The 27,131-nt window shown below is 43.5% G+C and overlaps 1 protein-coding gene across 3 annotated transcripts in view; it reads left to right on the top strand.

The window, feature by feature from the left end:
• Nucleotides 1-27,131, top strand: part of THADA (THADA armadillo repeat containing) — a 779,727-nt gene that overhangs the window by 316,948 nt on the left and 435,648 nt on the right. For all 3 annotated transcript variants that reach the window (XM_040351533.1, XM_040351532.1, XM_040351531.1), the window contains exon 27: nucleotides 23,022-23,111. In XM_040351533.1, coding sequence (XP_040207467.1) covers nucleotides 23,022-23,111 — 90 coding nt within the window. The remainder of the gene's footprint in view (nucleotides 1-23,021; nucleotides 23,112-27,131) is intronic.

Here is a 27,131-nt window from a genome sequence, read left to right as displayed (position 1 = left end):
ACCCGAGTATAAGCCTAGGGTGAGAATGCAGTAGCTACTGTAAGTGGAAAAGAGGGTCAGCAATGCCCATTTGCACGCCTCACTGTGCCCATTGCAGCCAGAGCTCACTGTGCCCATTGCAGCCAGAGCTCACTGTGCCCATTGCAGCCAGAGCTCACTGTGCCCATTGCAGCCAGAGCTCACTGTGCCCATTGCAGAATCACTTTGCCGTGTACCTGAGTCCGTGACATGCAGATTCAGACGGTGGCCGGGCAGTGGTAAAAAGTCGCGCTCCTTGTCCTGTTCCGTGACGGGCGGAAACACTCAGTTTCCCAGCAGACACTGTGTTCAGTGTTCCGTCTATCACGGACGCCCTCTCGTCCCCTCGTCTATCACGGTGTCTGTGATAGGCGGAACACTGAACACAGTGTCTGCTGGGAAACTGAGTATTCCGCCTATCACGGAACAGGACATGGAGGAGCGTGACTTTTTAACACAGCTCGGCCACTGTCTGCATGTCACGGTACACTGACTCGAAAATAAGCAGAGTGAGTCACTTTCAGCCCCAAAAAAAAGGGCTGAAAAACTCGGCTTATACTCGAGTATATAAGGCACTTTGTTCCTATATCATGTCTGACGTTTACAACTACTTTAAGCATTAAAGGTTCCTGCTTTTCTAATGTGTGTGTATAAGTGCTTGCAGACCGCGCACCGCCATTCTACGTCGGCAAGCTGGCTCTCCTGGGCGAGAGCACGTCATACTACGTCGGCTCTTTCAGCCGCCACTAGAGGCGCGCGTGCCCCCCGCTCGCCCCCGACTCCCGTGCGTGTGCCCGGCGGGCGCGATCGCCGCCGGGCACACGCGATCGCTCGTGACAGAGCGGGGACCGGGAGCTGTGTGTGTAAACACACAGCTCCCGGTCCTGTCAGCGGGGGAAACGCTGATTTTCTGTTCATACAATGTATGAACACCGGATCAGTGTTTCCCCTAGTGAATCCACCCCCCCCCCCCCCACAGTAAGAACACACAAGGGACATACTTAACCCCTTCCCCGCCCCCTAGTGTTAACCCCTTCACTGCCAGTGGCATTTTTATAGTAATCCAATGCATTTTTATAGCACTGATCGCTATAAAAATGCCAATGGTCCCAAAAATGTGTCAAAAGTGTCCGAAGTGTCCGCCATAATGTCGCAATACCGAAAAAAAGTCGCTGATCGCCGCCATTACTAGTAAAAAAAATATATTAATAAAAATGACATAAAAATACCCCCTATTTTGTAAACGCTATAACTTTTGCGCAAACCAATCAATAAACGCTTATTGCGATTTTTTTTTTACGAAAAATAGGTAGAAGAATACGTATCGGCCTAAACTGAGGGAAAAAAATGTTTTTTTATATATTTTTGGGGGATATTTATTATGGCAAAAAGTAAAAAATATTCATTTTTTTCAAAATTGTCGCTCTATTTTTGTTTATAGCGCAAAAAATAAAAACCGCAGAGGTGATCAAATACCACCAAAAGAAAGCTCTATTTGTGGGAAAAAAAGGACGCCAATTTTGTTTGGGAGCCACGTCGCACGACCGCGCAATTGTCTGTTAAAGCAACGCAGTCCCGAATCGCAAAAAGTACTCTGGTCTTTGGGCAACAATATGGTCCGGGGGTTAAGTGGATAATATATATTATATATATATATATATATATATATATATATATATATATATATATATATATATATATATATATATACATACATACATACATACATACATACATACATACATACATACATACATATATATTATCCACTTAACCCCCGGACCATATTGCTGCCCAAAGACCAGAGTACTTTTTGAGGTATAGATGAGTGTTGCTGGTTACATGTTACAGGAGACTTCCTGGTCTGTTGCGAAGGGGGGTTTTTGAGTTTTTTCCTAATTTTTAAAATGAAATTCCCTTTAAATGCCTTTAAAGAAATTGCTAAATATAATTCAGTTCCCAGCATCTTTAAAAAAATATGTAATTCTGTTTTTTTCAGCTCTTCTCTGTTATCACTGGCACACTGATGAGCTGCCGTTTCTTTATCGGCCGCTGACTCACAAAGCAATTGTCATATCTTTCTTGGCATTTGGCCACAAATACTTTTCTTACTGATTTGCTGTTAGTTTGTGGGACCAGCTCTGGATGGAGGGAGGCAACCTTGGCTTCACCTCTTCACAGAAATTTCTCTTCACTGCCACCTAGGAAAATGTCTTCTAAAAATCCATGCTAAACTTTAAAGATAAACTCCAGGAAATCTGCTAAATATTGCAATGAAAGGCAATTGTTTTACCAGTCAAAGGTTTTGTATTCCTGGCCAGAATCTCTTCTTCATACCCTTTCTCTATCGAATAAAAAGTTTACTTGTTCATAATAATTTCCCAAACTTTATAGTTCCTCCTTAACCACTTAACCCCCGGACCATTTTGTTGCTAAAGGACCAGGCCCCTTTTTGCGATTCGGCACTGCGTCGCTTTAACTGACAGTTGCGCGGTCGTGTGATGTGGCTCCCAAACAAAATTGATGTCCTTTTTTCCCACAAATTGAGCTTTCTTTTTGTGGCATTTGATCACCTTTGCATTTTTTTTTTTTTTTTTTGCGCTATAAACAAAAATAGAGCGACAATTTTGAAAAAAAAAAATTATTTTTGACTATTTGCTACAATAAATATCCCCCAAAAATATATATAAAAAATATTTCCCTCAGTTTAGGCCGATACGTATTCTTCTATATATTTTTGGTATAAAAATCGCAATAAGAGTTTGGTTTGCGCAAAAGTTATAGCGTCTACAAAATAGGGGATAGTTTTATGGCATTTTTATTAATATATATATTTTTTTTACTAGTAATGGCGGTGATCAGCGATTTTTTTTTTCGTGACTGCGACATTATGGCGGACACATCGGACACTTTTGACACATTTTTGGGATCATTGTCATTTTCACAGCGAAAACTGCTATAAAAATGCACTGATTACTGTGAAAATGACACTGGCAGCGAATGGGTTTAACCACTAGGGGGCGCTAAGGGGTTAAGTGTGCCCTAAGGGAGTGATTCTTTCTGTAGGGGGGCGTGGCTGTAGGTGTGACGTCACTGATCGTCATTCCCTATAACAGGGAACAGACGATCAGTGACACTGCCACAGAGAACGGGGAAGGTGTGTTTACACTCACTCTCCCCGTTCTTCAGCTCCTGTGACCCGATCGCGGGACACCGGCGGCAAACGGGCCTGCGTGTCCCGCGGTCACGGAGCTTCGGTCCAGGTCGTGAGCGCGACCCACGGCTAGACACTTATAGCTGGATTCAGAAAGCCCGCCCTAACTTTGCGGCGGCGTAGTGTATCGTGTTTACACTACGCCGCCGTAAGTTAGCGAGGCAAGTACATGATTCACAAAGTACTTGCCTGCTAAGTTACGGCAGCGTAGCGTAAATCGGGCGGGCATAATGGCGCCTAATTCAAATTTAGCTTAGGGGGCGTTTTTTATGGTAATGGGGGTGGCCTTACGTGATTGACGTATTTTATGAACGGCGCATGCGGCGTCCGTGTACATATCCCAGTGTGCATTGCGGCAAAGTACGCCGCACGGTTCTATTGGTTTCGACATGGACGTAAATGACGTAAATCGACTTACGCAAAGACGTAAAATTTTCGAATTTCGACGCGGGAACGACGGCCATACTTAACATTATTATTCCAGCTATTTGATGGAATAACTTTAGGCCTGATAATGCGTTGCGTAAACGGCGTATCTATTCTGCGTCGGCCGGGCGTACGTTCGTGAATAGGCTTACCTAGTGATTTACATATTCTACGCCGACCGCAATGGAGGCGCCACCTAGCGGTCAGCCTAAAAATTACACTTTAGGATACGACCGTGTAAGACACTTACGCCGCTCGTATCTGAGCCTAATTTAAGCTTATCTGGTTACCAGAATACGCTTAAATTTGCGTCGGCGCAGATTCAGACTACATCTACTGATACGCCAGCCTAAGGCCCCATACACACGGGAGAATTTATCCGCGAATACGGTCCAGCGGACCGTTTCCACGGATAAATCCTCTCAAAGATATCCGCTGATTTCGATGGGATGGAGTGTACACACCATCCCATTGAAATCCGCGCGGAAATCCTCTGGCGATGACGTGTCGCGCCGTCGCCGCGATTATGACGCGGCGACGGGCGCGACGCTGTCATATAAGGAATTCCACGCATGCGTCAAATCATTACGACGCGTGCGGGGAATCCCTTTGGACGGATGGATCCGGTAAGTCTGTACAGACGAGCGGATCCATCCGTTGGAATGGATTCCAGCAGATGGATTCGTTGTGCAGCACAACAAATATTCGATCTGCTGGAATCCATCCCAGAGGAGATTTCTCCGCGGAAAGAGATCCGCTGGCGTGTACACACCATAGAATCTATCCGCAGAAACCCATTTGCTGGGATTTATCTGCGGATGGATTCTATCGTGTGTATGGGGCCTAAGTCTTTCTGAATCTAGCTATTAAAGGGCAACATACCTGTGCGTGCTTGTGCCCAGACGTGCCATTCTGCCGACATATATCGGCGTTAGGCGGTCCTTAAGTGGTTAAATAATAAAATAAGCGTATATTGATTACTTTGCGCAAAAGTTATAGCGTCTACAAAATATGGGATATTTTTATGTAATGTTTTTTTTTTTTTTACTAGTAATGCTAATAATTAAAGTATTGTAAGGCTCGGTTCACATACATGCAAATCGGATGCGTTTTTAACAGCATCCGATTCACATACCATGTGAACCGGACCAGCTCGCACATGTCCGGGGCGGCTGCGGTCCATTTTTGGGTCTGGTTTAGGTGCAAATTAAAACAAAAATTTGCACCTGAATCGCTCCTGAACCGGCGAACAAAACCGCATCAGACTCCGGACTGCAAACCGCATGTGGACATGTGTGACCCTCCTAACAAAACCATCTTTGTATAAATCAAACAGAGTTCATAAAAATTGCCTTATACTGTGTTTCATAACTGAAGCAAATAATCTCCAATTACTGTGCCTGAAAAACAGGTAAGATGTTATACATTTAGTGATTTCAATCGTTTTTTTTTTTTGCTTTATAACAGTTTATTGTTATAGCAGGGTTCTTGAGCTTGACAGCCCTTTGTTCTGTTTTATCAGCAATTTTAAGCCAAAGAAAACTTTTGGATTGTAGTCAGCAGATTTTTGAATGGGATTAAAGAGACAAGACGGCAGCTGACTGTTAAAAGAAAAGAAATGTGTTGATTTTAAATATCCTCGGGCCTGACAAGTTTTTCAACTTTTTATATCATTTTAAATATATTTTAAAGGCAGGTGCCACATTTCTTGTTGCCTATGGAAATCAGGTTTTTCCTTATTTTATTTTTTTTTTTCTAATTGGATGATATGCAGAAAAGGAACAGTTCTTTAACATGCGTGAATGATGTAAAAACTTCACACAGTACAATGCTTCTCCAGAGTAAATCAAAACTGGGAATTATTTGTGTGTTCGCTTTCAACAGCCTTTGTAACTGTATATCAAAAAAGGAAATTCAGACTTTTTTTGTGCAATTGTGAAATGTGTTGTGTTCTTCAGTCATATATGTTTTTAAAGTGGGGTTCCGGGCATGTTTTTTTATTTTATTTTTTGCAAGCTAAAATTAATCACATTAAATAGTCGCTAAAACGTATTAATAATAGCTTCCCAATCATTCCAGAAATCATTGCAAACGCTTGCCTTATATCCTCCAGCTCATGTTGTGGCCGTATCCATCATATGTGTGGGCATGTGAAGCCCAGTTCCTTTTTCTTCCTGGTTTTCAGGGAGAGGTGCATGCTGGGCGATTTTAGGCACAGCAATGCCCAGAGACTCCTGGGAAATGAGTGTCATCATTTCCCAGGAGGCAATGGCGTCTTAGGACAGGAAGTTGAACTGCCTAGGACCAGGAACTAGGCAGATTATGAAATATGCCTAGTAACAGCCAGATAGAAGTAAGTAAACATTTTTTTTTTTTTTTTTACATTTAAAGTGGAGGTTTACCCTAACAATAAGTATATACCATTCAATCCAGCATACTGCCGACATGTACTGTATGCAGGGTTTTTTTTTCGGTTTACATACCGTAGTATAAGTAGTATAGAAAAAGCGCCCAGAGGCGATTCAGTTCACATGCGTTGCGCTATACAAGTCATTCATTCATTTATTCATTCATTCATTTCTTCCCCCGGCTTCTGGGTAGTGAATCCCGCGGGATTGGGCGTTCCTATTCGAGACTAAGAGCCCATTCACACCTAGGCGTTTTGTCGCCTGTAGTGTGACGCCGCTGCTGCCCCGACACGCCAGAGGGATGATTTAACATTGCCCTCTATGGAGATGGTTCACATCTCCACGCCAAACGCCTGCCGCCTGAAAAAAAGTCCCGGACCTTTTTTTCAGGCGGCGTTCGGCATAGGAGATGGGAACCATCTCCATAGGGGGACAATCTAGGGGCACATCTAGGCGGACAATCGCGGCATTTTGTCACCGCAAATCGCGGTACAAAACGCAGCTATTTGTCGCCGCAATTCGCGGGACAAAACGCCGCGATTTTGTCCGCCTAGATGTGAATGCAGCCTTAGTGATTGACGTGATGACAAAAGCTTGCCCCCTGGCGCAAAAGGTGCGTCACCAGTTTCCGAAAAAAGCCGAACGTCTGTGTGCAGGTGCCGTATAGCGCCGACTCGCAGTTCGGCTTCTTTCGGAAACTGGTGGCGCGCATTATGCGCCGGGGGGCAAGCTTTTGTCATACATCAATCACTTGGTCTCAAATAGGAACGCCCACTCCCGCGGGATTCACTACCCAGAAGCCGGGGGAAGAAATACCTATACTACGGTATGTAAACCGAAAAAAAAACCCAGCATACTGTGCATGTCGGCAGTATGCTGGATTGAATGGTATATACTTGTTTTAGGGTGAACCCTCGCTTTAAGGCAAGCTGTTAATAGACAGTTCATTTTTAGGGTGGAACTCCGCTTTAAATACAAGCAGAGAGCCTGTTTTTATGAACAATACATTTTTGATCAAATGGATCATGTACACATTTTCAGTTTATACATAATAAAGTGTAATGCAAAATATTAAGAGTGGGAAAGGGTTGGAACCTCTGCCATTTTTTTTTTTTTTTGCACTACTCTTTTTCCCTGTTGAGTTCTATCTTCCACCAGAGAGAAAACAATGAGAATCCATAATTTACGGATGTCACTGTAACAGGAGTTCTAAGCCTTCCCACGCTACCCCACCAAAAAAATATTTTGGTTGAAGTTGCACTTTAACGACCTCAATACTGGGCACTTACACCCCCTTCCTGCCCAAGCCAATATCCAAACAGAATTTTTATCACTTTGTTCCCACAAATAGAGCTTTCTTTTGGTGGCATTTGATCACCTATGCGGTTTTTATTTTTGCTGAACAAATAAAAAAAGACAAAAAATGTTGAAAAAAAAAAAAGTTTTTCTTTTGTTTCTGTTATTAAAATTTGCAAATAAGTACATTTTCTCCTTCACTGATGGGTAATAAGGTGGCACTGATAAGGCGGCACCAATGAGGTGGCAATGACGGGCACTGATGGACACTAGTAGGCAGCACTGATGGGTGGCACTGATAGGCAGCATTGATGGGCACTCATGGGTGGCACTGCTAGGTGACACTGATGGGCACTGAAAGGTGGCACTGATAGGTGGCACTACTGAGCACTGATGTGGACTGATATGCTGTACTGATAAATGGCACTGATAGGCATCCCTGGTGGCACTGGCAGGCATTTTGGATGGGCACTGACTGGCAGCTGCCTGGGCACTGATTGGCATTTCCCTGGTGGTCTACGGTTACATACCTGATGGTCCAGTGTTGTGGCCTTCATTGGTGGTCCTGGGCAGGCATCCGAGGGGGGGCTATGCTGATAAACAATTAGCAGAGACACTCCCCCGTCCCCGTCAGGAGAGCAGCCGATTGTCTCTCCTCTAATCGCATCTACCAGACACGGGTGATGAAAAGCCGATCAACGGCGCTTCCTGTTTACATAGTACTCAGCTGTGATTGGACACAGCTAATCACGTGGTAAAGTGCCTCCGTCAGAGGCTCTTTACTGAGATCGGTGTATTGGTGTGTCAGATTGACACGCCACACCACCAATCGCCGCGATGCGTGCCCCCACGGGCACACTTTGGCTGTTTTCCTGCTGGACGTCATATGACGTCCAGTCAGGATAACTAAACCACCACCTGGCTGTCATTCTGCTATAGGCTGGGCCGGAAGTGGTTAAAGCCGGTATTCCAACTCCCTTCCATTTCACTTTTCACTACAGATAAGTCTTTTATTACGTTGTATTAATTGGACACTCGCCTGTCCCTGGTTCCAGTGATGCAGCCGTACGAAGCCCCGCTCCTCTCCCCCTTCCTCTCTGCAGTGCTGGCATTGTGACTGTGGGCGCCCGCCTGTGGCTTCACAGCCGGGCACGCACTGTGGCTTCACACCCGGGAGGAAGTGGGAGCTGGAACCCTCTAAAAAGAGGGTTTCTCCTCCCCCCCCCCCCCCCCAAAAAAAATTGCATGCCAATTAGGGCATGTCAGGGGATCACCTTCCCTTAAAGCGGAAGTTCCATTTTTTGGTAGAACTCCACTTTTTAAAAAGTGCTCAGGGGCAGGTTTTTTATTGTTGCAGTACTACTTTAGACCAGCAGAGGGAGGAATTTATAAATCAAGCTGTAATTTTGTAGTAATTCTCATATTCTTCTTTTTTAGCATTGTCTTGTACGTGTCTTATAAATCTTCACTATGATTGTACACGCAATTTTTGAACTATAGCAAGACTGACAGCGCTTTTTACAGCCAATATAGATCTGGAATCAAGTGTCAGTCCCGCCCACTTGTAACGTGTCCCAGTTTGTGTGGTTTTCAAACACTTTTTATATGTTTTTGTTTGAGTACGTTTTCCACTCCCGTTAACTGGCTTCTTTGAAGGGAAAGAAATACACGAGGGAAAGTTTTGAAAGAAGTAAAAGTTAGAAAAAGGGGAACAACTTTATGCCTTAGCGGAATTTTTATATTTTTAGATAAAAAAAAAAAGAAAAGTTCTGTTTGTTTTCTGAGGGTCTGAAATCGGCATTTCAAAATTCCGAACTAAGTAAGCAAAATACTTCTCAAGTTCAGCTTCTTGAGAAAACATGCTCCGAGCTTGCAAGGCCATAAAAGAAGTTGTTAGGAGAGTAAAAGGGGACTGTTCATTGTAGGTTGCCTTTTTAGTTTCCCTCAAATAATACAGCGATAACAAATATTCTTGGAAGTTCTTGTTGCTTTCGTTTTTACGAGGTTTAATAAGAGATCTGTCACTCAGAGTCTGTGTAAATATGCCCCGTCCAAGGGTTGTTGTATGTAAAAGTGCTCTTTATGTGTGCAGGTTGTGTTTATGGTTTTACGTTATATTTGCAATAAAGTTTTTTTACTATGGTGACAGTCATTTTAGTTGATACATTTTGTTTTTTTGTTTTTTTTTTTATGTATGATTGACGTGCATAGTATATAATATAATATAATAACAGCTGTCACTGTCTTTCTGAATTTTTTTTATAAAATGACCGTTTCTCACATCAGAACTGCTTCTCTCTCAATAAAAAGTCTGTTAGAAGTGCAAAAGCAGATGCAAGTCAAAGGAAGATGAATTCAGGTCAAAGGGAACTCGGCGAACTGTGAATGATGTCAGAAGTTCCTCAAACTGGTCTCCAATGCAAGCGGAATGCACTTGCAACTGGTTGGTGGTGTTGCCAACCTATCAGATTGGAATTTTACTGACACGACATCCAAAATTTACTGGCACAGCCAAGTTTTTACTGACATTTCCAAAAGTTACAAAATTACAGTTTTAAGTGCAAATTTCAGTATTTATCCTACAAACAAGTACAATATGCAATTAGCAAGTGAGTTAACTTAAAGCGGGGTTCCAACCACAATTAGCATTTTTTAAATGTATGTCCTTTCATCTTGCGTTTTTATAATATAAATCCGGTCACTTACTATTTTACAATCCGCCGCCGATCCGTATAGTTATTAATAAAAGATAGTTTATAAAACTATGTCCACACCGTTGTCATTTTGCTTGTGGGCATTGTGAAGCTCACAAGCACTTACTTCCTGGAAGTCTTGGATGGGGAGTGATAATTGGGTAGCGCACTGCATCCTGGGAAATGATGACACACATTTCCCAGGAGCATTAGAGGGAGATGTCAGAATCCTAGGTGATTCCAAAGGCAGATTTTGTGGGACCGCATAGCAACAGGCATTTCCAGATGAGTAAAACATTTTATTTTTTTATTTTTTAGGTCTAATGAGCACAATAATGAAAAAGTATTGATGCATTCACACAATATCACAGTAACCATGGAGATAAACCAGATTTCAGGAATATTCCTTTATCTCATTATTTTGCAAATTTATCTACACTACAAACTGTACGATTGAATCAATTCTGATATCGCTGTTTTACTAATCTGACAGCTTAATATTCTAAATAGGAAATCTTCATTTTTTATTTTTTTTTGCAAATATTTAAGATTCTAACTACCAACAAGAATGGAGTCCTTACATTTAAAGAGCACCTGTTATTTCAGATCCATCATGGCAGCGCCTGTTGGCGGCATCCACTCACCTGCTGCTGCCACATCCCCTCACCTTGTTGTGTCCCTGCCGCATCACCAGCCGTCCCATTAAAGTGAATGGGACTGCTTGTGAGTCAACAGCGCGTCAGAGGAGGAGCCGCTCCGGGACTGAAATGAGATTTGCTCTTTAAAAATTATGATTTAAATCAAACCTTTTTACTAGTGATTTAAATCAATTCCACCCTGCATGTTAGTCTCCATATCGACAACGAAGAGTTGGGAAAATTCTTGCACCACAGAAATGAAATGTGAAAGTGATATAATGCAGGGTTTGACAAATTTGCTTGGAATCTAGGCGCCAGCTAAAAAAGTTAGGAGCCAAAAAACGCACCTTGTCCCGCCAAGCTCGCGCGCAGAAGCGAACGCATACGTGAGTAGTGCTGCATATGTAAACGGTATTCAAACCACACATGTGAGGTATCGCTGCGATTGGTAGAGCGAGAGCAATAATTCTAGCCCTAGACCTCCTCTGTAACTCAAAACATGCAACCTGTAGAATTTTTTAAACGTCACCTATGGAGATTTTAAAGGGTAAAAGTTTGTCGCCATTCCACGAGCGGACGCAATTTTGAAGCGTGACATGTTGGGTATCAATTTACTCGGCGTAAAATTATCTTTCACAATAAAAAAAAAAAAATTGGGCTAACTTTACTGTCTTATTTTTTTAATAAAAAAAAGTGTATTTTTCCCCCCAAAAAAGTGCGCTTGTAAGACCGCTGTGCAAATATGGTGTGACAAAGTATTGCAACGACCGCCATTTTATTCTCTAGGGTGTTAGAATAAAAACATATATATATATATATATATATATATATATATATATATATATATATATATATATATAATGTTTGGGGGTTCTAATTAGAGGGAAAGGAGATGGCAGTAAAAACAGTGAAAAAATGCATTAGAACTGCTGTTTTGCTACTTGTAATGTAATGTAACCTGTAATGCCAACTGCCACCACTAGATGGCACCAGATCACAGAAGGAAGCTGAGGCCTGCATAAGGCCGAAAAGCTGCGGCCTCAATTACCGGCCGGCCAGTAATTGAGGCCGCGGCTTTGCGGCCTTCTGCAGGCCTCGGCTGCCTTTTGTTAAAGCTGCGGCCTCAATTACTGGCGGGCGCGTCGGTAATTGAGGCCACGGCTTTTGCGGCCTTCTGCTTCTAAGCTTCCCCAGGCGCCAGATCACAATTTCTTGTCACAATTGCGACCGGGCGCCCGGATTTTGTCGAGGCCTGATGTAATGTGTTGTATTGTATTTTCAGAAGAAAACTGTACTGATTAAATGGTATCGTAGATGTAGATGGTATTAAACCCATACCCATTGGGTTGAATGAAAAAAAAAAAACGCTCCTGCTGTGTAGTAGGCTTTAGGCCTGAGGGGCTTGCTATTTCCAGTGCTAAAGCAGAGTGTATAAACCTCATCTGACGTAGAAGTAAACAGACCCGTCTCTCCAGGCTGTTTTGCCAAATGCTTTTACACAAGCTTTCTCTACAGCACTCTCATATAATCTGCTGACCGAAGACTTGTGGCTTATAAAAAACACAGGGTACGTGCCAGTGTTTGCGTCTGAAGCTTATCGCTATGTTCTTCTTCCTGTTTGAGTCACAGAGATATTTATCTCTTATGTGTTCTTTTGTAGAGATTTTTTATGGTTGCCTTCTCATGCACTGCTCTGGGTTAATCATTCCAGGCGATCGGCTTTTATGGTGTTCTGATGTATAAGCAGATACAGATGAATTTTTTATGCTAAAGAACTAGAGACTTGTTGTGTTTTGCAAGTTGGCACAGGTCCACCAGAATCTGCTACAGAACACCGTGAAGGCCTCCAAGATGGTTTTGTTGTCAGGATTCACATTACTTGAAATGCTTGTGAGTGATGACAGTTGCTCTATACAAGAATTCGTTATAATTGGGTTACTTGCACCATGATTTATGCAGATCTGGGTTGTGTTTTTGCTCAACAGTCCCTACTGAAGTGGAAACCAATCTTCTGTGAATGGCAAGGTTGTCAAATGTCAAGAACGTTGCATACAATTTAAGAAAATGCAGATTCTGCAAAAAAAATAAACTTGTAAAGATGTTTTCCCCTGAACTTGAGTACATTATCATCCAGTTATGGTCCAAGTATTTATAATTTAATTATTCTGCGCTCACCAAAAAAATTGTGAAATCAAAGGTTGAAAATGGTGTGTGTGTGTGTGTGTGTGTGTGCGTGCGTGTGCGTGTATAGATTTTGACTTGATATACACGGTGGGCCATTTATATGGATACACCAAAAACAAAAGTTGGGTTCAAAATGGCCGCCTTCAAAATGGCCGCCATGGTCACCACCCATCTTGAAAAGTTTTCCCCCTTACATATACTAATGTGCCACAAACAGGAAGTTAATATCACCAACCACTCCCATTTTATTAAGGTGTATTCATATAAATGGCCCACCCTGTACAAGTGATGTCTTGATATAAGAGTAGCTTCATGTCACAACTATAAAAGTATAAAAGAGAAGAGAGGTGCCTCTTAGGCCCGGTACACACGAGCAAACATGTACGATGAAAGCGGTCCGTCGGACCGTTTTCACCGTACATGCCTGCCAGAGGGCTTCTGTACGATGGTTGTACTAACCATTGTACAGAAGTCCGCGCGTAAACAATACGCGGGGCGTGTCCGCGTCTGACGCGGAGATGTGGGCGGGCCTGCCATTTAAAGGCTTCCACGCATGCGTCAAAGTCATTCGACGCATGCAAGGGACGGCGGGCGCCTGGACATGTACAGTAGGTCTGTACTGACGACCGTACATGTCCGAGTGGGCAGGATTCCAGCGGACGGTTTTAAAACACGTCCACGAATATTTGCCCGCTGGGAAAAAGCCCGGCGGGCAAATGTTTGCTGGAATTCGGCCCGCTCGCGCCTACACACGACCGAACATGTATGCTGAAACTGGCCCGCGGACCAGTTTCAGCATACATGTTCGGTCGTGTGTACGGGGCCTAAGTGTAGCAATATGGTTACATTTAATGAAGGTACAACATTAACCACTTAAGGACCCATTCACGCCTATATACGTCGGGAGAAGGGACCTGCGCACCCGATCACCGCCGGTGTCCCGCGATCAGGTCACAGAGCTGAAGAACAGGGAGAGGTAAGTGTAAACAAACCTTTCCCTGTTCTTCCTAGTGTGGCTGTCACTGATCGTCTGTTCCCTGTGTTAGGGAACGACGATCAGTGACGTCACACGCACAGCCACGCCCCCCACAGTAATAACACTCCCTTAGGGCACACTTAACCCCTACAGCGCCCCCTCCTGGTTAACAAGAAAAAAATACTGCTGGAAGGGCAGTGATTGGGCAGACTTTAAAGGCAAGACGGGAACAACAGGATTAGAACAAAATATATATTTATTACACAAAATACAATTGATATAAAAAAACCATATAGGATATGTAATAGTGTTGAAAATATCCTCTCGTCTACGCGTTTCGCCTTTGGGCTTCCTCAGGACGAGGCAGGTATTTTTTTAGCGGTAGAACATTAAATATTTCATTTATCAAAATGGTCGTCAGCCTTCCAATGCACCACAGATCGCTTTTAATCGCAGATACAACATCAATCGTTAAATGGTTTACACGTAATTTCAAAAGGGGTTTGGAATGCCAAACAGAAGGGGGAAACAAGTTTCATCAGGCTATCCCCCGGGGTTTAAGACGCTGTTTTCACCTTTAAGGTCTTTATAACTAAAACTCGCTGGCCACCCTGCATTGTACAGTCTACACCGATAGACTTTGGCTACTTTATATGGACGTATTTCCTATTGTGGTTTTGGCCCTCAACTCCTGCCCCGGTTCTCTATGGTTTTCTGGTTACTAATTAGAATCACTCCTGATAAAGGACATGATGCAACCATAATCTCACATAGATTAAACTTTTTTCCCCTTCCGTTTGGCATTCTAAACCCCTTTTGAAATTACGTGTAAACCATTCAATGATTGATGTTGTATCTGCGATTAAAAGTGACCTGTGGTGCATTGGAAGGCTGACGACCATTTTGATAAATGAAATATTTAATTTTCTACTGCTAAAAATTTCCCTGCCTCGTCCTGAGGAAGCCCAAAGGCGAAACGCGTAGACGAGAGGATATTTTCAACACTATTACATACCCTATATGTTTTTTTTTTATATCAATTGTATTTTTTGTAATAAATATATATTTTTTCTAATCCTGTTGTTCCCGTCTTGCCTTTAAAGTCCGCCCAATCACTGCCCTTCCAGCAGTAATTTTTTCTCTATTCCTAATCCTTTTTTTGATCCCTCCTGGTTAACCTCTTCAATGCCAGTGTCATTTTCACAGTAATCGGTGCATTTTTATAGCACTTTTCGCTGTGAAAATGACAATGGTCTCAAAAATGTGTCAAAAGTGTCCGATGTGTCCGCCATAATGTCGCGGTTACGAAAAAAATCACTGATCGCCACCACTACTAGTAAAAAAAAAAAACATTAATAAAAATGCCATAAAACTATCCCTTATTTTGTAAACGCTTTAACTTTTGCGCAAACCAATCAATAAACACTTATTGCGATTTTTTTTTTTTTTTACCAAAAATATGTAGAAGCCTAAACTGAGGAAAAAATTTTTTTTTTATATATATTTTTTGGGGATATTTATTATATTATATTATATTCAAAATTGTCGCTCTATTTTTGTTTATAACGCAAAAAATAAAAACCGCAGAGATGATCAAATACCACCAAAAGAAAGCTCTATTTGTGGGGGAAAAAAGGACGCCAATTTTGTTTGGTTGCCACGTCGCAGGACCGCGCAATTGTCAGTTAAAGCAACGCAGTGCCGAATCGCAAAAAGGGGCCAGGTCCTTTACCTGCATAATGGTCCACGCCTTAAGTGGTTAAGCAACATATTGCTACACTTATGCCGTGTACACGATGGGAGCTTTTGGTCGTAAATTCCGACCATGTGTAGGCCCCATCGGACATTTTCTGTCGGAATTTCTGACAACAAAAATTTGAGAGCTTGTTCAACAAAACCATTCTTGGAAACATCCGAGCATGTGTAGACAATTCCGACACACAAAATTCCACGCATGCTCTGAATCAAGTACAAGACAAAAGCGATCGGTCTGGTAAAACTAGCGTTCGCAATGGAGATTGCACATTTGTCGCGCTGTAACGAACTGAAAAGCACAAAGCTGAAAAACGCAAATCGTCTCTCACTAAACTTCTACTAACATGAGATTAGCAGAAGGAGCCAAAAAGGTTGGCGCACTTGCTATGGAACTTCCGTTTTATTGTGCCGTTGTGCGCGCTGTACGTGACCGCGTTCTTGATGATCGCAATTTCCGACAACATTTGTGCAACCGTGTGTGCAAGACAAGTTTGAGCCAACATCCGTCAGAAATGTATCCACGGTTTTGTTGTCGGAATGTCCGATTGTGTGTACGCAGCATTAGAGGCGCCTCTCTTCTCTTTTATACCCTGTAGCTCCTGCTGGATTTTGCTTCTAATCCCCTTGGGGAGGCTTCCATTTGTGGAAGGACATTTTATGGTTACACAACCTATCACATTGCTATAATCTTTTCATATGGACTATAAACTGAAGGACATATGAATAAATGGTTGTAGAACAAATCATTTGATTTTCCATTATTTCTTATGGGAATAATTGCTTTGATATACAAGTGCTTTGGATTACAAGCATGTTTGTGAAACAAATTATCCTCACAATCCAAGGTTTTACTGTATGTGTGAGTGTGTGTATATATGTGTATATATCTATCTATCTATATATATATATCTATCATATATATATATATATATATATATATATATATATATATATATATATATATATATATATATATATATATATATATATACCGCAGGGCTCAAAATTTCAAGTCCTAAGCCACTAGCCAGGCCTTAAGAGTTACTCGCCACCAGTTGCCCCACCCAACACCTCCCCTGCCCCACCCCTAAGTCCGCCCTTAAACACGTCCTTGTAAATTATCTCATGAAATTACACTGTTAAATATTTTAAGCAGAATTAAGTTCCAAAAATAAATATTAACAATAGTAACATAAAGCATATCAGTACCCATCTGTGCAGCCTCAGTGTGCCCGTGAACGCAGCCTTACAGTGCCCCATCAATGCAGCCTTACAGTGCCCCATCACTTGCAGCCTTACAGTGCCCCTATCACTTGCCGCATTACTGTGCCCCATCAATTGCCTCTCAGCACAAATCCCCCCCAATATTCCCCCTCTTAAAAATCTTCACCCCCATATGCCACCTTCCAGTACAAATGCCCCCTCTCAGCACATTACTTCCCCTCCATTTCCCCCTACCAGCACAAGTCATCACCCTCATATACCCCCTTTCAGCACAAATCCCCCTTCTCAGTAAAAAAATGCCCCCCATATCCCTCGTCCCAGTATAAATCCCCCACAAACCCCTCCTTATACAAATTATTTTACCCCCCAAATCCCCCCTCTCAGCACAAATCACCCCCCCCATCTCCCTGCACAGATCCCCCCTCTCAGCCCAAATCATCCCCCATCTCCCCTCCCTGCACAGATCCCCCCTCAGCATAAATCATCCCCCATCTCCCCCTCCCTGCACAGACCCCCCCTCTTAGCACAAATAATCCCCACATCTCCCCTCTTTCAGTATTAAACCCCTCTTCTTGCCCAAATTCTCTTATTCACCCAACCAGCCACCCTCAGCAGAAGACTTACCGGTTATCAGAGACCGGGTCCTCAGTGATTGATGGCTGACACTTTAGCAGCTCCCATCTGTCCCAGCCAGCCGCATGTCAGCCGTGTCAGGGCGCCAGGAGATCTCCTTCCCAGGTTCCTTCTCTGCTTTGGCGTGTCTTCTGATGGGACGGGAGAAGGAACCTGGGAAGGAGATCTCCTGGCGCCCTGACACGGCTGACATGCGGCTGGCTGGGACAGATAGGAGCTGCTAATGTATCAGCCATCACTGCGCTGGAGACCCGGTCTCTGATAACCGGTAAGTCTTCTGCTGAGGGTGGCTGGTTGGGTGAATGGCAAACACACACTCGAAGGAGATCTCCCGGCGCTCTGACACTAACATGCAGGTAGCCGGCTGGGACAGATGGGAGCTGCAAAAGTGTCAGCCATCGTGATCGCTGCGCTGGGGACCCCCTGCAGGAGATGTCGGCAAATGCCGACACGCACTGTAGTAGCCCACTCGCTATCACCTGAAACTGAAGCCCCACTCTTGCCCATGCAGTCCCGGCCCCTGGTGTCACCCCTTTGGCGGGTGTCACCTGGTGCAGTCCGCACCCCCATAGCAACACCGCTGCAAACCCCTCTCCATGACACACAGCGGAAGATGCCCGCTGTGTGTGATACAAGAGGGGGAGAAGGAGAGAGCTGCAGCCTTGGCTCAAAGCGGTGCCAGGGCAGTCCAGTCCTGCCGTTCTCTGTGTCCTTCGGCTGTCAGCCTGGTTCACCCCAGCTCCTCACTCGCCCTGGAATAAATTTCACTCGCAAAATGCGAGCAAAAGAGTGAAATTTTGAGGGCTAAATACCGTATATACTCGAGTATAAGCTGACCTGAATATAAGCCGAGGCACCTAATTTTACCACAAAAAAATGGGAAAAAGTATTGACTCGAGTATAAGCTTAGGGTGTCCATTTGCATGCCTCACTGTGCCCATGTGCATGCCTCACTGTGCCCATGCCTCACTGTGCCCATTACAGTTTAACATGGGAGTCTATGGAAGGGGTGCCAAGCTTTGAAAAATCAGTGCTCCCCAGCCATAAGTCCCCCGGACAACAAACTTTTCACACTTGTAGGGGAAGAGTGGGGCTACATGTGTGCCAAGTTTGGGGTCCAGGGACCCTACGGCCGGCTTTTACCTGGTCCCCCAAATCCGGGAGATCAGGCGCAAAAAGGTGACTCAAGTATAAGCCGAGGGGGGCATTTTCAACACAAAAAAATGTTCTGAAAAACTTGGCTTATACTCAAGTAAGTATGTATGTGTGTATGTATATATATATATATATATATATATATATTATATATATATATGATACAGTTCATATATGAAAAAATTACTAAAGGTTGTGTGTATACATGCAGCTATCTAAAATAATTAAATATTAAATTCCCAAGCATATATAGAAAAAAGATTGAGCTAATAAACACATCAATAAAATATACCCACTCGACATGTGAATGAATGAATTGTGAGTGAATAGATATTTACAAACTGCCCACGGTCCCGGATCACTGATAATTGTGGGACTCCGGTGTGATCTCGTCACTTCCAATGGCCCCCTGATTGCAGCACGATTTTGCCGCAATTGTCGCCCGATGAATCACAGTGAAATGGCACAAACAGAATTGTGGGACGCCTGTCACCCAAAATAAGTTCTTGTACGCTGATTGCACGATCTTGCAGCAATTCGTCGGGCTACAATCGGGCAAAGTCATGCCGCAATCAGTGTGCCATTGGAAGCGACGGAGATCGCCAACTTCTGGTAGCAAAAATGTATCCGCCCGTACGCCCAAGGCCTACAGAGGCAGCTGGAATAGGGCTGCCGTGGGCTTTTTCTCACCTCATCTGGAGGCCTGACACATGAGGCCTGTAACTTTTGAATACCCCCCCCCCCCCTCACACACACATGTGACTGATTTTATTTGACTCAGGAAACACTTTACAAAACACTTGACCTCTGGCGGTTTGAGAGCCGTATCACTTTCTAAGCGTTTTTAATTCCTTTTTTAACCACCTGTCTCAGGAGAACAAACTAGGCAGCCACGTTTCATAAACTGATAGTCACGTTACTTATTTTTTAACCAACGTTGACCTGCCCGTTGAGAATTGTATGTTTGTTCTTACTCAAATGAAGGTCTGAGTGAAAGGAAGGGGTCAAGTTTAAAGACTGTAACTAAAAAAAAAATTATACATCTGCATAAGTGTCTAAATTACACTAAATTGCAGCAGCGTAAAGTACACGTATTATCAGCCGCTCACATGGGATCGTCGTGGGAAAAACGACCCCTTCACACTGTCATTAAGCTGTCACGTGTACAATGGTATGTTGTAATGATGATACAAACCATTTTCCAGTGAATGGGCCCATGTAGAGATCAGCAGCTTTTGTGATGCATAGAGAGACAGAACCGCCGCTGCTGCTGACATGCCAGTTTTTGCATATGGTGCTGTGTTTGTTCAAGAGGTATTTGGTCAGGCGCCACAATCAAACGTTGGTGGTTGAGGCTTTATTAAAGCAACAGTCCTATTACATTGTAGGAAGGCTATTTCTTTTTAGTGTAACCCTAAAGCAGAGATATGCAATTAGCGGACCTCCAGCTGTTACAAAACTACAAGTCCCATCATGCCTCTGTCTCTGGGTGTCATGCTTGTGGCTGTCAGAGTCTTGCTAAGCCTCATGGGAATTGTAGTTCTACAACAGCTGGAGGTCCGCTAATTGCATATCCCCGTACTAAAGGCACATTGAGAGTAATCTTCAGTTAGGGGCTGACGGAGGAAAAGTGTGCAGACAAGAAAATATCTTGTCCCCCCTGGCTGGTCAGAATTCTTGTTTTGTTGTCAGACTTGGACTTCAAAAAGGACAGACCAAGCTGATCAGTTGCAATGAGCAAGAAGAACTTTTTTTTTCTTTTTTAGGGATCGCTCAGATGTAAGTCCAGGTGGCAGTTAAAGCAGGTGGTTGAACTGTGGTTTTACCTCTCTCTAACTGCCCACCTAAACAAGGACATGAAGCTGTACACATGCCACGACCAAGGGAGAATGTGAACCCCCTGTTGCATTCGAGGGGCAGTAAATAGTTACATAGTTAGGTTGAAAAAAAAAAAAGTCCATCTAGCTCAACCAAAAAAAAATACAATCCCATAAACACAATCCTTCACCCACAGTTGATCCAAGGGAGGGGGAAAAAACAGCAAAGCATGCTCAAATTCCTTCCAGATTCTCTGAGAGGCGATCAAATTTTCCCTGGATCAACAGTACTTTCGGTGAATGCGACCCATTCAAGTTAAAGCGGAAATAAAGGGTGAATACTTACCTGTCCAACAGTCTTCACTGGCATCTTCTTTTGATCCCCATGACTAAGCTCCTAGGGGAGAAATGCAACATGTTGGGGGCGTGGCCTAGCCGGAGTCCAGGCTGAGGTTGCCACTCTATCCACCTCCATAGAACATCTAAGGCCTCGTACACACGACCAGATCTCTCCGCTGGAATTGATCTGCGGATCAGTTCCAGCGGACAAATCCGGTCGTCTGTACGGCCTAGCGGATATTTATCCGCAGAGATTCCTCGGGCCGGACCATTTCAAGCGGATAGAAATTTCTTAGCATGCTAAGAAATCTATCCGCTTGAATCGGGACCAGCGGATTGATCCGGTGGTCTGTACAGACTCACCGGATCAATCCGTCCGCTCCCCTCCCTCGCATGCGTCGTAATGATTCGACGCATGCGTGGAAGTACTTACCTTCCAGCGTCGCGCACGTCGCCGCGTCATCATCGCGGCGATGGTGCGACACGTCACCGCGGATGAATTCCACGCGGATTTTGATCCGATGGTGAGTACAAGCCATCGGATCCAAATCCGGAGGAGGAATCTCCGCTGGAAACGGTCCGGCTGACCTTTTCCAGCGGAGATCCCCTCGTGTGTACGGGGCCTCAGATGTGTGGTATCTGGAGACTACCCCCTTCCTTTGATCCTCTTCTGCATGCCAGTCTTTGGGCCTTTTCTTTGCCACGAGGGGAATATTACTCCTGCACATGTGCAAGAGCTAGTCATCCCAGCGCTCAGAGACTAGCCCAGCACTGTAAGCTGCTCCAGGAAAGACAGTAAGCAGGAAGGTAGGGGCATTTTATTGCAGACGAGACATTGCATGTCTAATAAAAGCCTGCCTGATCGCTGCTTTGTTAGAGTGAAACTTCAGTTCCACTTTAATAGGGCTGTACCAATGCACACAGTTGTAATGCCGTGGTTCAGCATTTTTTCAGGGTTAAAACAGGTGGTGAGGAGGCAACATATCATCTCCTCACCGACTGTCCGATATTCACAAAAAAGCAATCCACTGCAGATCGGTTTTCAGTGGTGCAGAAAGGGCTGCCAAACTTCAGGACGAGCCCAAGGAACCCCTGCGTCCTTCGCAGCATTATAGGACAGACTGGTGACGTGGAGAACAGCAGTTGAGTTACCAGTCAACATTTTGTCATCCCAAGCAACCAATCATAATCCTTGTTTTATTTTTTAGACATGAACCTTAGAAAGGAAAGTTGGTAGCTGATTGGTTCTTTACATAAAACATATTTTTATTTGTAATTAAATCTTCAGCCTCATAGAGTGAGACAGCTTGGTAATCTGTTCAAGGGGAGGAATGCAATTTTTCGGGCCTTGGTAGCAAATACAACCAAGTGGCCTTTTAATTAGAGGTGCAGGTTCACATCCTCCAGCATCAGCTTCCTTTGCAACTCTTGGCATTTGAATCCCATGACATTCAAGAGTTACAAAGGAATTGACTGGAAGACTTCTGCCAAATGCTGTGTTTCCAGGTCTGAACAGGGAGCAGATTGCTATAAGATATCCAGCATATGTCACTGACTACATGTCCTGCTGTTGCTGTTTAAGTCATTGGTGGTCAACTTTATTGATATGGGGGCCCTCAAAGGGCTGCACATAAAATGCAGCGAATACTCAAGTATCAGAAACAGCAAAAACAAAACAGGATATAGGCAAAGACAATGGACATGATACAAAAGATAGTCGCAGACTGTGGATATAATGCAATTGATGGTCAGAGACTGCAGACATGTTAAAGGAGACTATAAACTTGTTTTAGGAGTAGTTGGCTATCGGTGACATGTTTCATTGACTGGAAACATGTTAAATGAGACTGCTAGAAATCACTACTATAACAGGCCAATAGAACATTTTAAATTGGTGTCTGTATGGGGAACCTGTGGGTCACACAAAATGCAAAAGGACGGCACGCTGGGCACCTGGAATCTAAATGGTGCACATATCTTATTGGAACTTTGCCAAGAGGCTATTCCCCCTCTAGCCTGGTATTCCACTATTTACATCTCTTAGGTCTGTAAACCTTCATAGCAGAGCTGTCAACTGTTTGACGTTTGAGCACTGAAAACAGCCATACTGGGTCATGCTAGTCATGTGATATTGGCGATTGTCACCAGTAATTGCTAAGGAGCAGAGAGCACATTTACTTGCATTTTACAGAGCAAAATGTATTGTTCTAAACTATCATTGTTTTCTATTCTTTTTTTTTTTTAGAATGACTGGGAGAGAATTCTTTTCAAGATTTCCTGTTCTTTATCCATTTCTTCTGGAACAACTTGAAGCTGTTGCCAACACAGTTGACAGGTAACAAACAATGCATATAAGAACTGCTTAGACTTATTGTCTTTATTTGATTAAATGTCTTATTTTGTCCATATGCTGATGCCCATGCGTTAGTCTTTTTTTTTAAGTAACACACATGTTATACTTACCTCCTCTGTTGCAGTGGATTTGCACAGAGCTACCCGGATCCTCCTCTTCTCAGGTCCCTCTTTGTTGCTCCTGGCCCCTCCCTCCTTTTGAGTGCCCCCCACAGCAAGCAGCTTGCTATGGGGGGCACCTGAGCCGATCTGCAGCTCTGTGTGTCCATTCAGACAGAGACCTGCGGTTCGGCTCTGCCCCCTTTCTCTCCTGATTGGCTAACTGACTTTGACAGCAGCGGAAGCCAGTGGCGCCACTGCTGTGTCTCAGCCAATCAGGAGTGAGAGTCCGGGACGGTCAAGAGACTCATGAACATCGCTGGATAGAAATGGGGCTCAGGTAATTATTAGGGGGGGCTGCTGGAGCACTAACAGCTACTTGTTTCTGTTTATTCTTTTGGGTGGGGGTGTTGAGATAGCAGCTCCTCCCCAATAAGCTGGTTTTCAAGCTGTTGCTGTGATAAATTCTAATGATGCTCAAATTCATCTCTTAGGCTGGGTTCACACTTGTCCGACAAACGGTCCTACATTGGGAGCCTCATGTAGCATGACGTGTGAAAATCAATGTTTCCCTATGAGAGCTGTCTTAACTGGTCCTACACAAGTCGGTCCGACTTTGAAAATGCTCCCTGTACTACTTTTGGTCCTACATTGATCCTACTTCAACCCATTGAATATCATTGAAGTCGGACCAAAGTAGTATCCTGTTCATGAAAGTAGGATGGATGTAGGACCAATGTAGAATAAATGTAGGACCAATGTAGCAGAGCACATTCATCACGCTGTAACAGACAAAAAAGCGCAAATCGTCTTTTACTAACACAGAATCAGCTAAAGCAGCCCAAAGGCGAATGGAACTTCCCCTTTATAGTGTTGTCGTACGTGTTGTACGTCACCACGCTTTGCTAGATCATTTTTTAAAAAACGATGGTGTGTAGGCAACGTCGTTTTAATGATGAAGTTGGGATACCAGTTTGTTTCCATTTCTATCCTCACAAATAGTTGTGAGCTATGAACAGCAACTGTTTAATTGTATCTTGTGCTCTGGGGCTGTGATCAGTTCATGGGCTTCTTAACAGGATGATATATTAAGTTTGGCATAGAAAGTCTCCTGTATTTTGCTGTTTTTACAGAGAGGAATATGAAGGCTGCCTTTGCTATTACCTAAAAATCAAAAGTCTAAAGACTCGCAAAGCTGAAATTTACTTGGGTAGACCATACGTTATGCAAGTTTCTTTACTTCAACCATCTCAAAAGTTAACTGCTTCTTTTGCATAGAGGTGAAGACTAAGGTGATATACTTGCCTTATTCCTCTCTCTGAAGCCGTCACTCTCCTCTGCTGTCTGACACTGCAGAATGGGGATGGGCCCTTGGAGTCCCCTCCCCCTTAAATTGCAGCACTGCTGGACCTGCTATATACGGGATGATGTCAGTGAGTTGAAATTGTTTGTAGACTGAAGGAAAGAGGCTTTGAGAAGAGAAGGAAGCCTATGGGAGCAAGGAATAGGGTAGGTTTACAGTATCACCTGTTTTTTTCATTTCTTAGTCCCCTTTCACATGATCGGTCCGTTTTTCAGGGTGATCCGTTCGGGCCACCCATTGACTTCTATAGGGAGGCGGGTGTCAACTGACACCTGCCTGCCATCTGATCCGACAAGATCCGCTCGAAACAGACGTTTGGCGGATATGTGGTCCATTTTTATCCGATCTCCCGATAGAGGACAGCAGGGCTCTGACAGGTCTGTCTCAGTACAGTGAGCAGAGATGGACCTGTCATCCACCTGCTCACTGGGGATCAACAGATCGATCAATCCCCCCCCCCCCAGTCCGTCAAAACAGATCCGCCTTGTGTGAAAGGGGCCTCACGCAAAATGAAAAGTGAACCCTTACAGTGGGGAAGGGGACCCACTGCATGGATAAATCCTTTTTTTTTTTTCCCCAGGAGTTCAGCTTTAACAAAGTGTAATGTTTTGAAAAGGATTGAACTTTGTGAATACAATTAATAACATGAAAGAACAGGCTGGAATGTTTTCTGCACAGCTAGAAATGCTTTCATGTTTATCGAGATTCTACATTTAGACTAAAAAAACTCAGAACGTTGAATGGTTGATAAATACAAACTTTCCCTTTTTAACTTTTACTTTGAAATCTCAATTTCTTGTATTTTTTTCCCTTGGCTTCTGTGTCCCAGCATGTTCAGCAGCTGTTGTGGCATGGGGTTAGGGAAAGTCTCAGGGCATACTTAGTAGAGTGCCAGCCTCCAAGTATGATGTTATCAGTAAAGACGGACGTGCTATTTCTTCAGTGCACATGTGCCAGTGATGGCAGGTTTAGAAGATATAACCGGGGTAGCTACATGAATGCCTTATTATAGGCTTACCTGTAGTGAAAAGTGGATTGTAATGGTTTAAAACCAATTTAATAAATGTATAAAGTAATTATAACACAACAGACATTAACATTGATATAAAAAACATGTATACAAACCCATCCTGAAGTTAGAAGTGGACACTAAGCACATTGTAAACTAAAAGTGAAAATACAAGTACAAATCTGGAAGGGAGGCAGCATATGTGTTAAATGAAGATGAACAAATGGATGAAAATGTGAAAAAAAAATTGAGTATAACAGACTGGTGTTATAAAAGGTGAAACAAATATAAGAAAAACAATAAATAAAAAATATTGAAACCAAAAAAATACCCACTCTATAAGATTTCATATAAGATTGCCATCTCTGAACCTCATGTGGATGTGTTTTAACGGGATGGGTGGTTTATGGTACTAGTGGCTGCTCACCAGCGACGGTGGGGTCTTGCTGAACCCCCAAGGGAGTTTTTTTTTTTTTTTTACAGAGACCACACTCAGGTGTTGGTTTCCAAAAGCTTAAAGAACATCAAAGAAAGGTCCAGTTCACAAAAATTGTTACACTTGTAGTCTTGCCAATTGACTAAAATGCGGACTGCTAACGACCAGATCTAAGGAGTCTCCATATCCAGTATGACAAGTTTTCCAAAAACTTGGAAAAAAAGGGCGGTAAGGGTAGAGCAGAGACAAGGGTAAAGTTCCATCAGACTAGTTTTGCATACTCAGAGTAGACAAACTCGTGCTAATAAAACAATTTTTTTGAGGCCCTTTTCTGTGGCTATCAAATCTTCCATCGCATGGATGTCGATAACCTTTTTCAGCCAGATGGCAATCGACGGAGGCTGCGACTGCTTCCAAAACAGCAGGATGTATCTCTTCATGGCTGTGATAAGGAGGGGCAAAATGGACTTCCTGTATGCTTTACTTGGTATATCGTGGTGGTGCATGAGGAAAAAAAATGGATCCCTTGGTTATGGCTCTCTGAGAATTTTTGGACAATACAGTGTACTTCAGTCCAGTAAGACTGAAGAAGCCGGCAGCACCAGAAGATGTGGAGAAGAGAGCCAACGTCCTCCCCACATCTCCATCTTAAGTCCGAGCACTGGGGAAACATTCTATAGATCTTTGCCGGGGTATGGTACCACCGGGTCAATACCTTGAAACCAGCCTCTTGGTGTTTGACACAGATCAAAACAGAGACTCTATCTACCTTTTTCTCAGTCAACTCCAGCCCCAGTTCTCTTTCCCAACTGGCGATATATGGAAGCTTGTGGTCTGCCGGCGGTGTTATCAGCAATTGGTAGGTTAGAGAGACTGCATGGGTAAGTGGAGACTGGTCTAAGCAAAGCAGTTCGAAGGTGGTGAGACACCTCTGAAATGACTCTGGAGGGGGGGGCTTCCAAGGAAGTGAGGCAGCTGTATTTTTTGCCTAAAAGACAATCCTGCCAGACCTGGGTCGTCCATAATTTGCTGTCTAGTCATCCATTGTTCATTGACGACAATGAACAATATGCTATTTTCAGGTCTTGAAATTTGG

The sequence above is a fragment of the Rana temporaria genome, chromosome 4, assembly GCF_905171775.1.
Source record: "Rana temporaria chromosome 4, aRanTem1.1, whole genome shotgun sequence".
Taxonomy (NCBI): Eukaryota; Metazoa; Chordata; class Amphibia; order Anura; family Ranidae; genus Rana; species Rana temporaria.
Note: the sequence above shows the minus strand (reverse complement) of the source record. Positions and strands in the feature narration are given on the sequence as shown.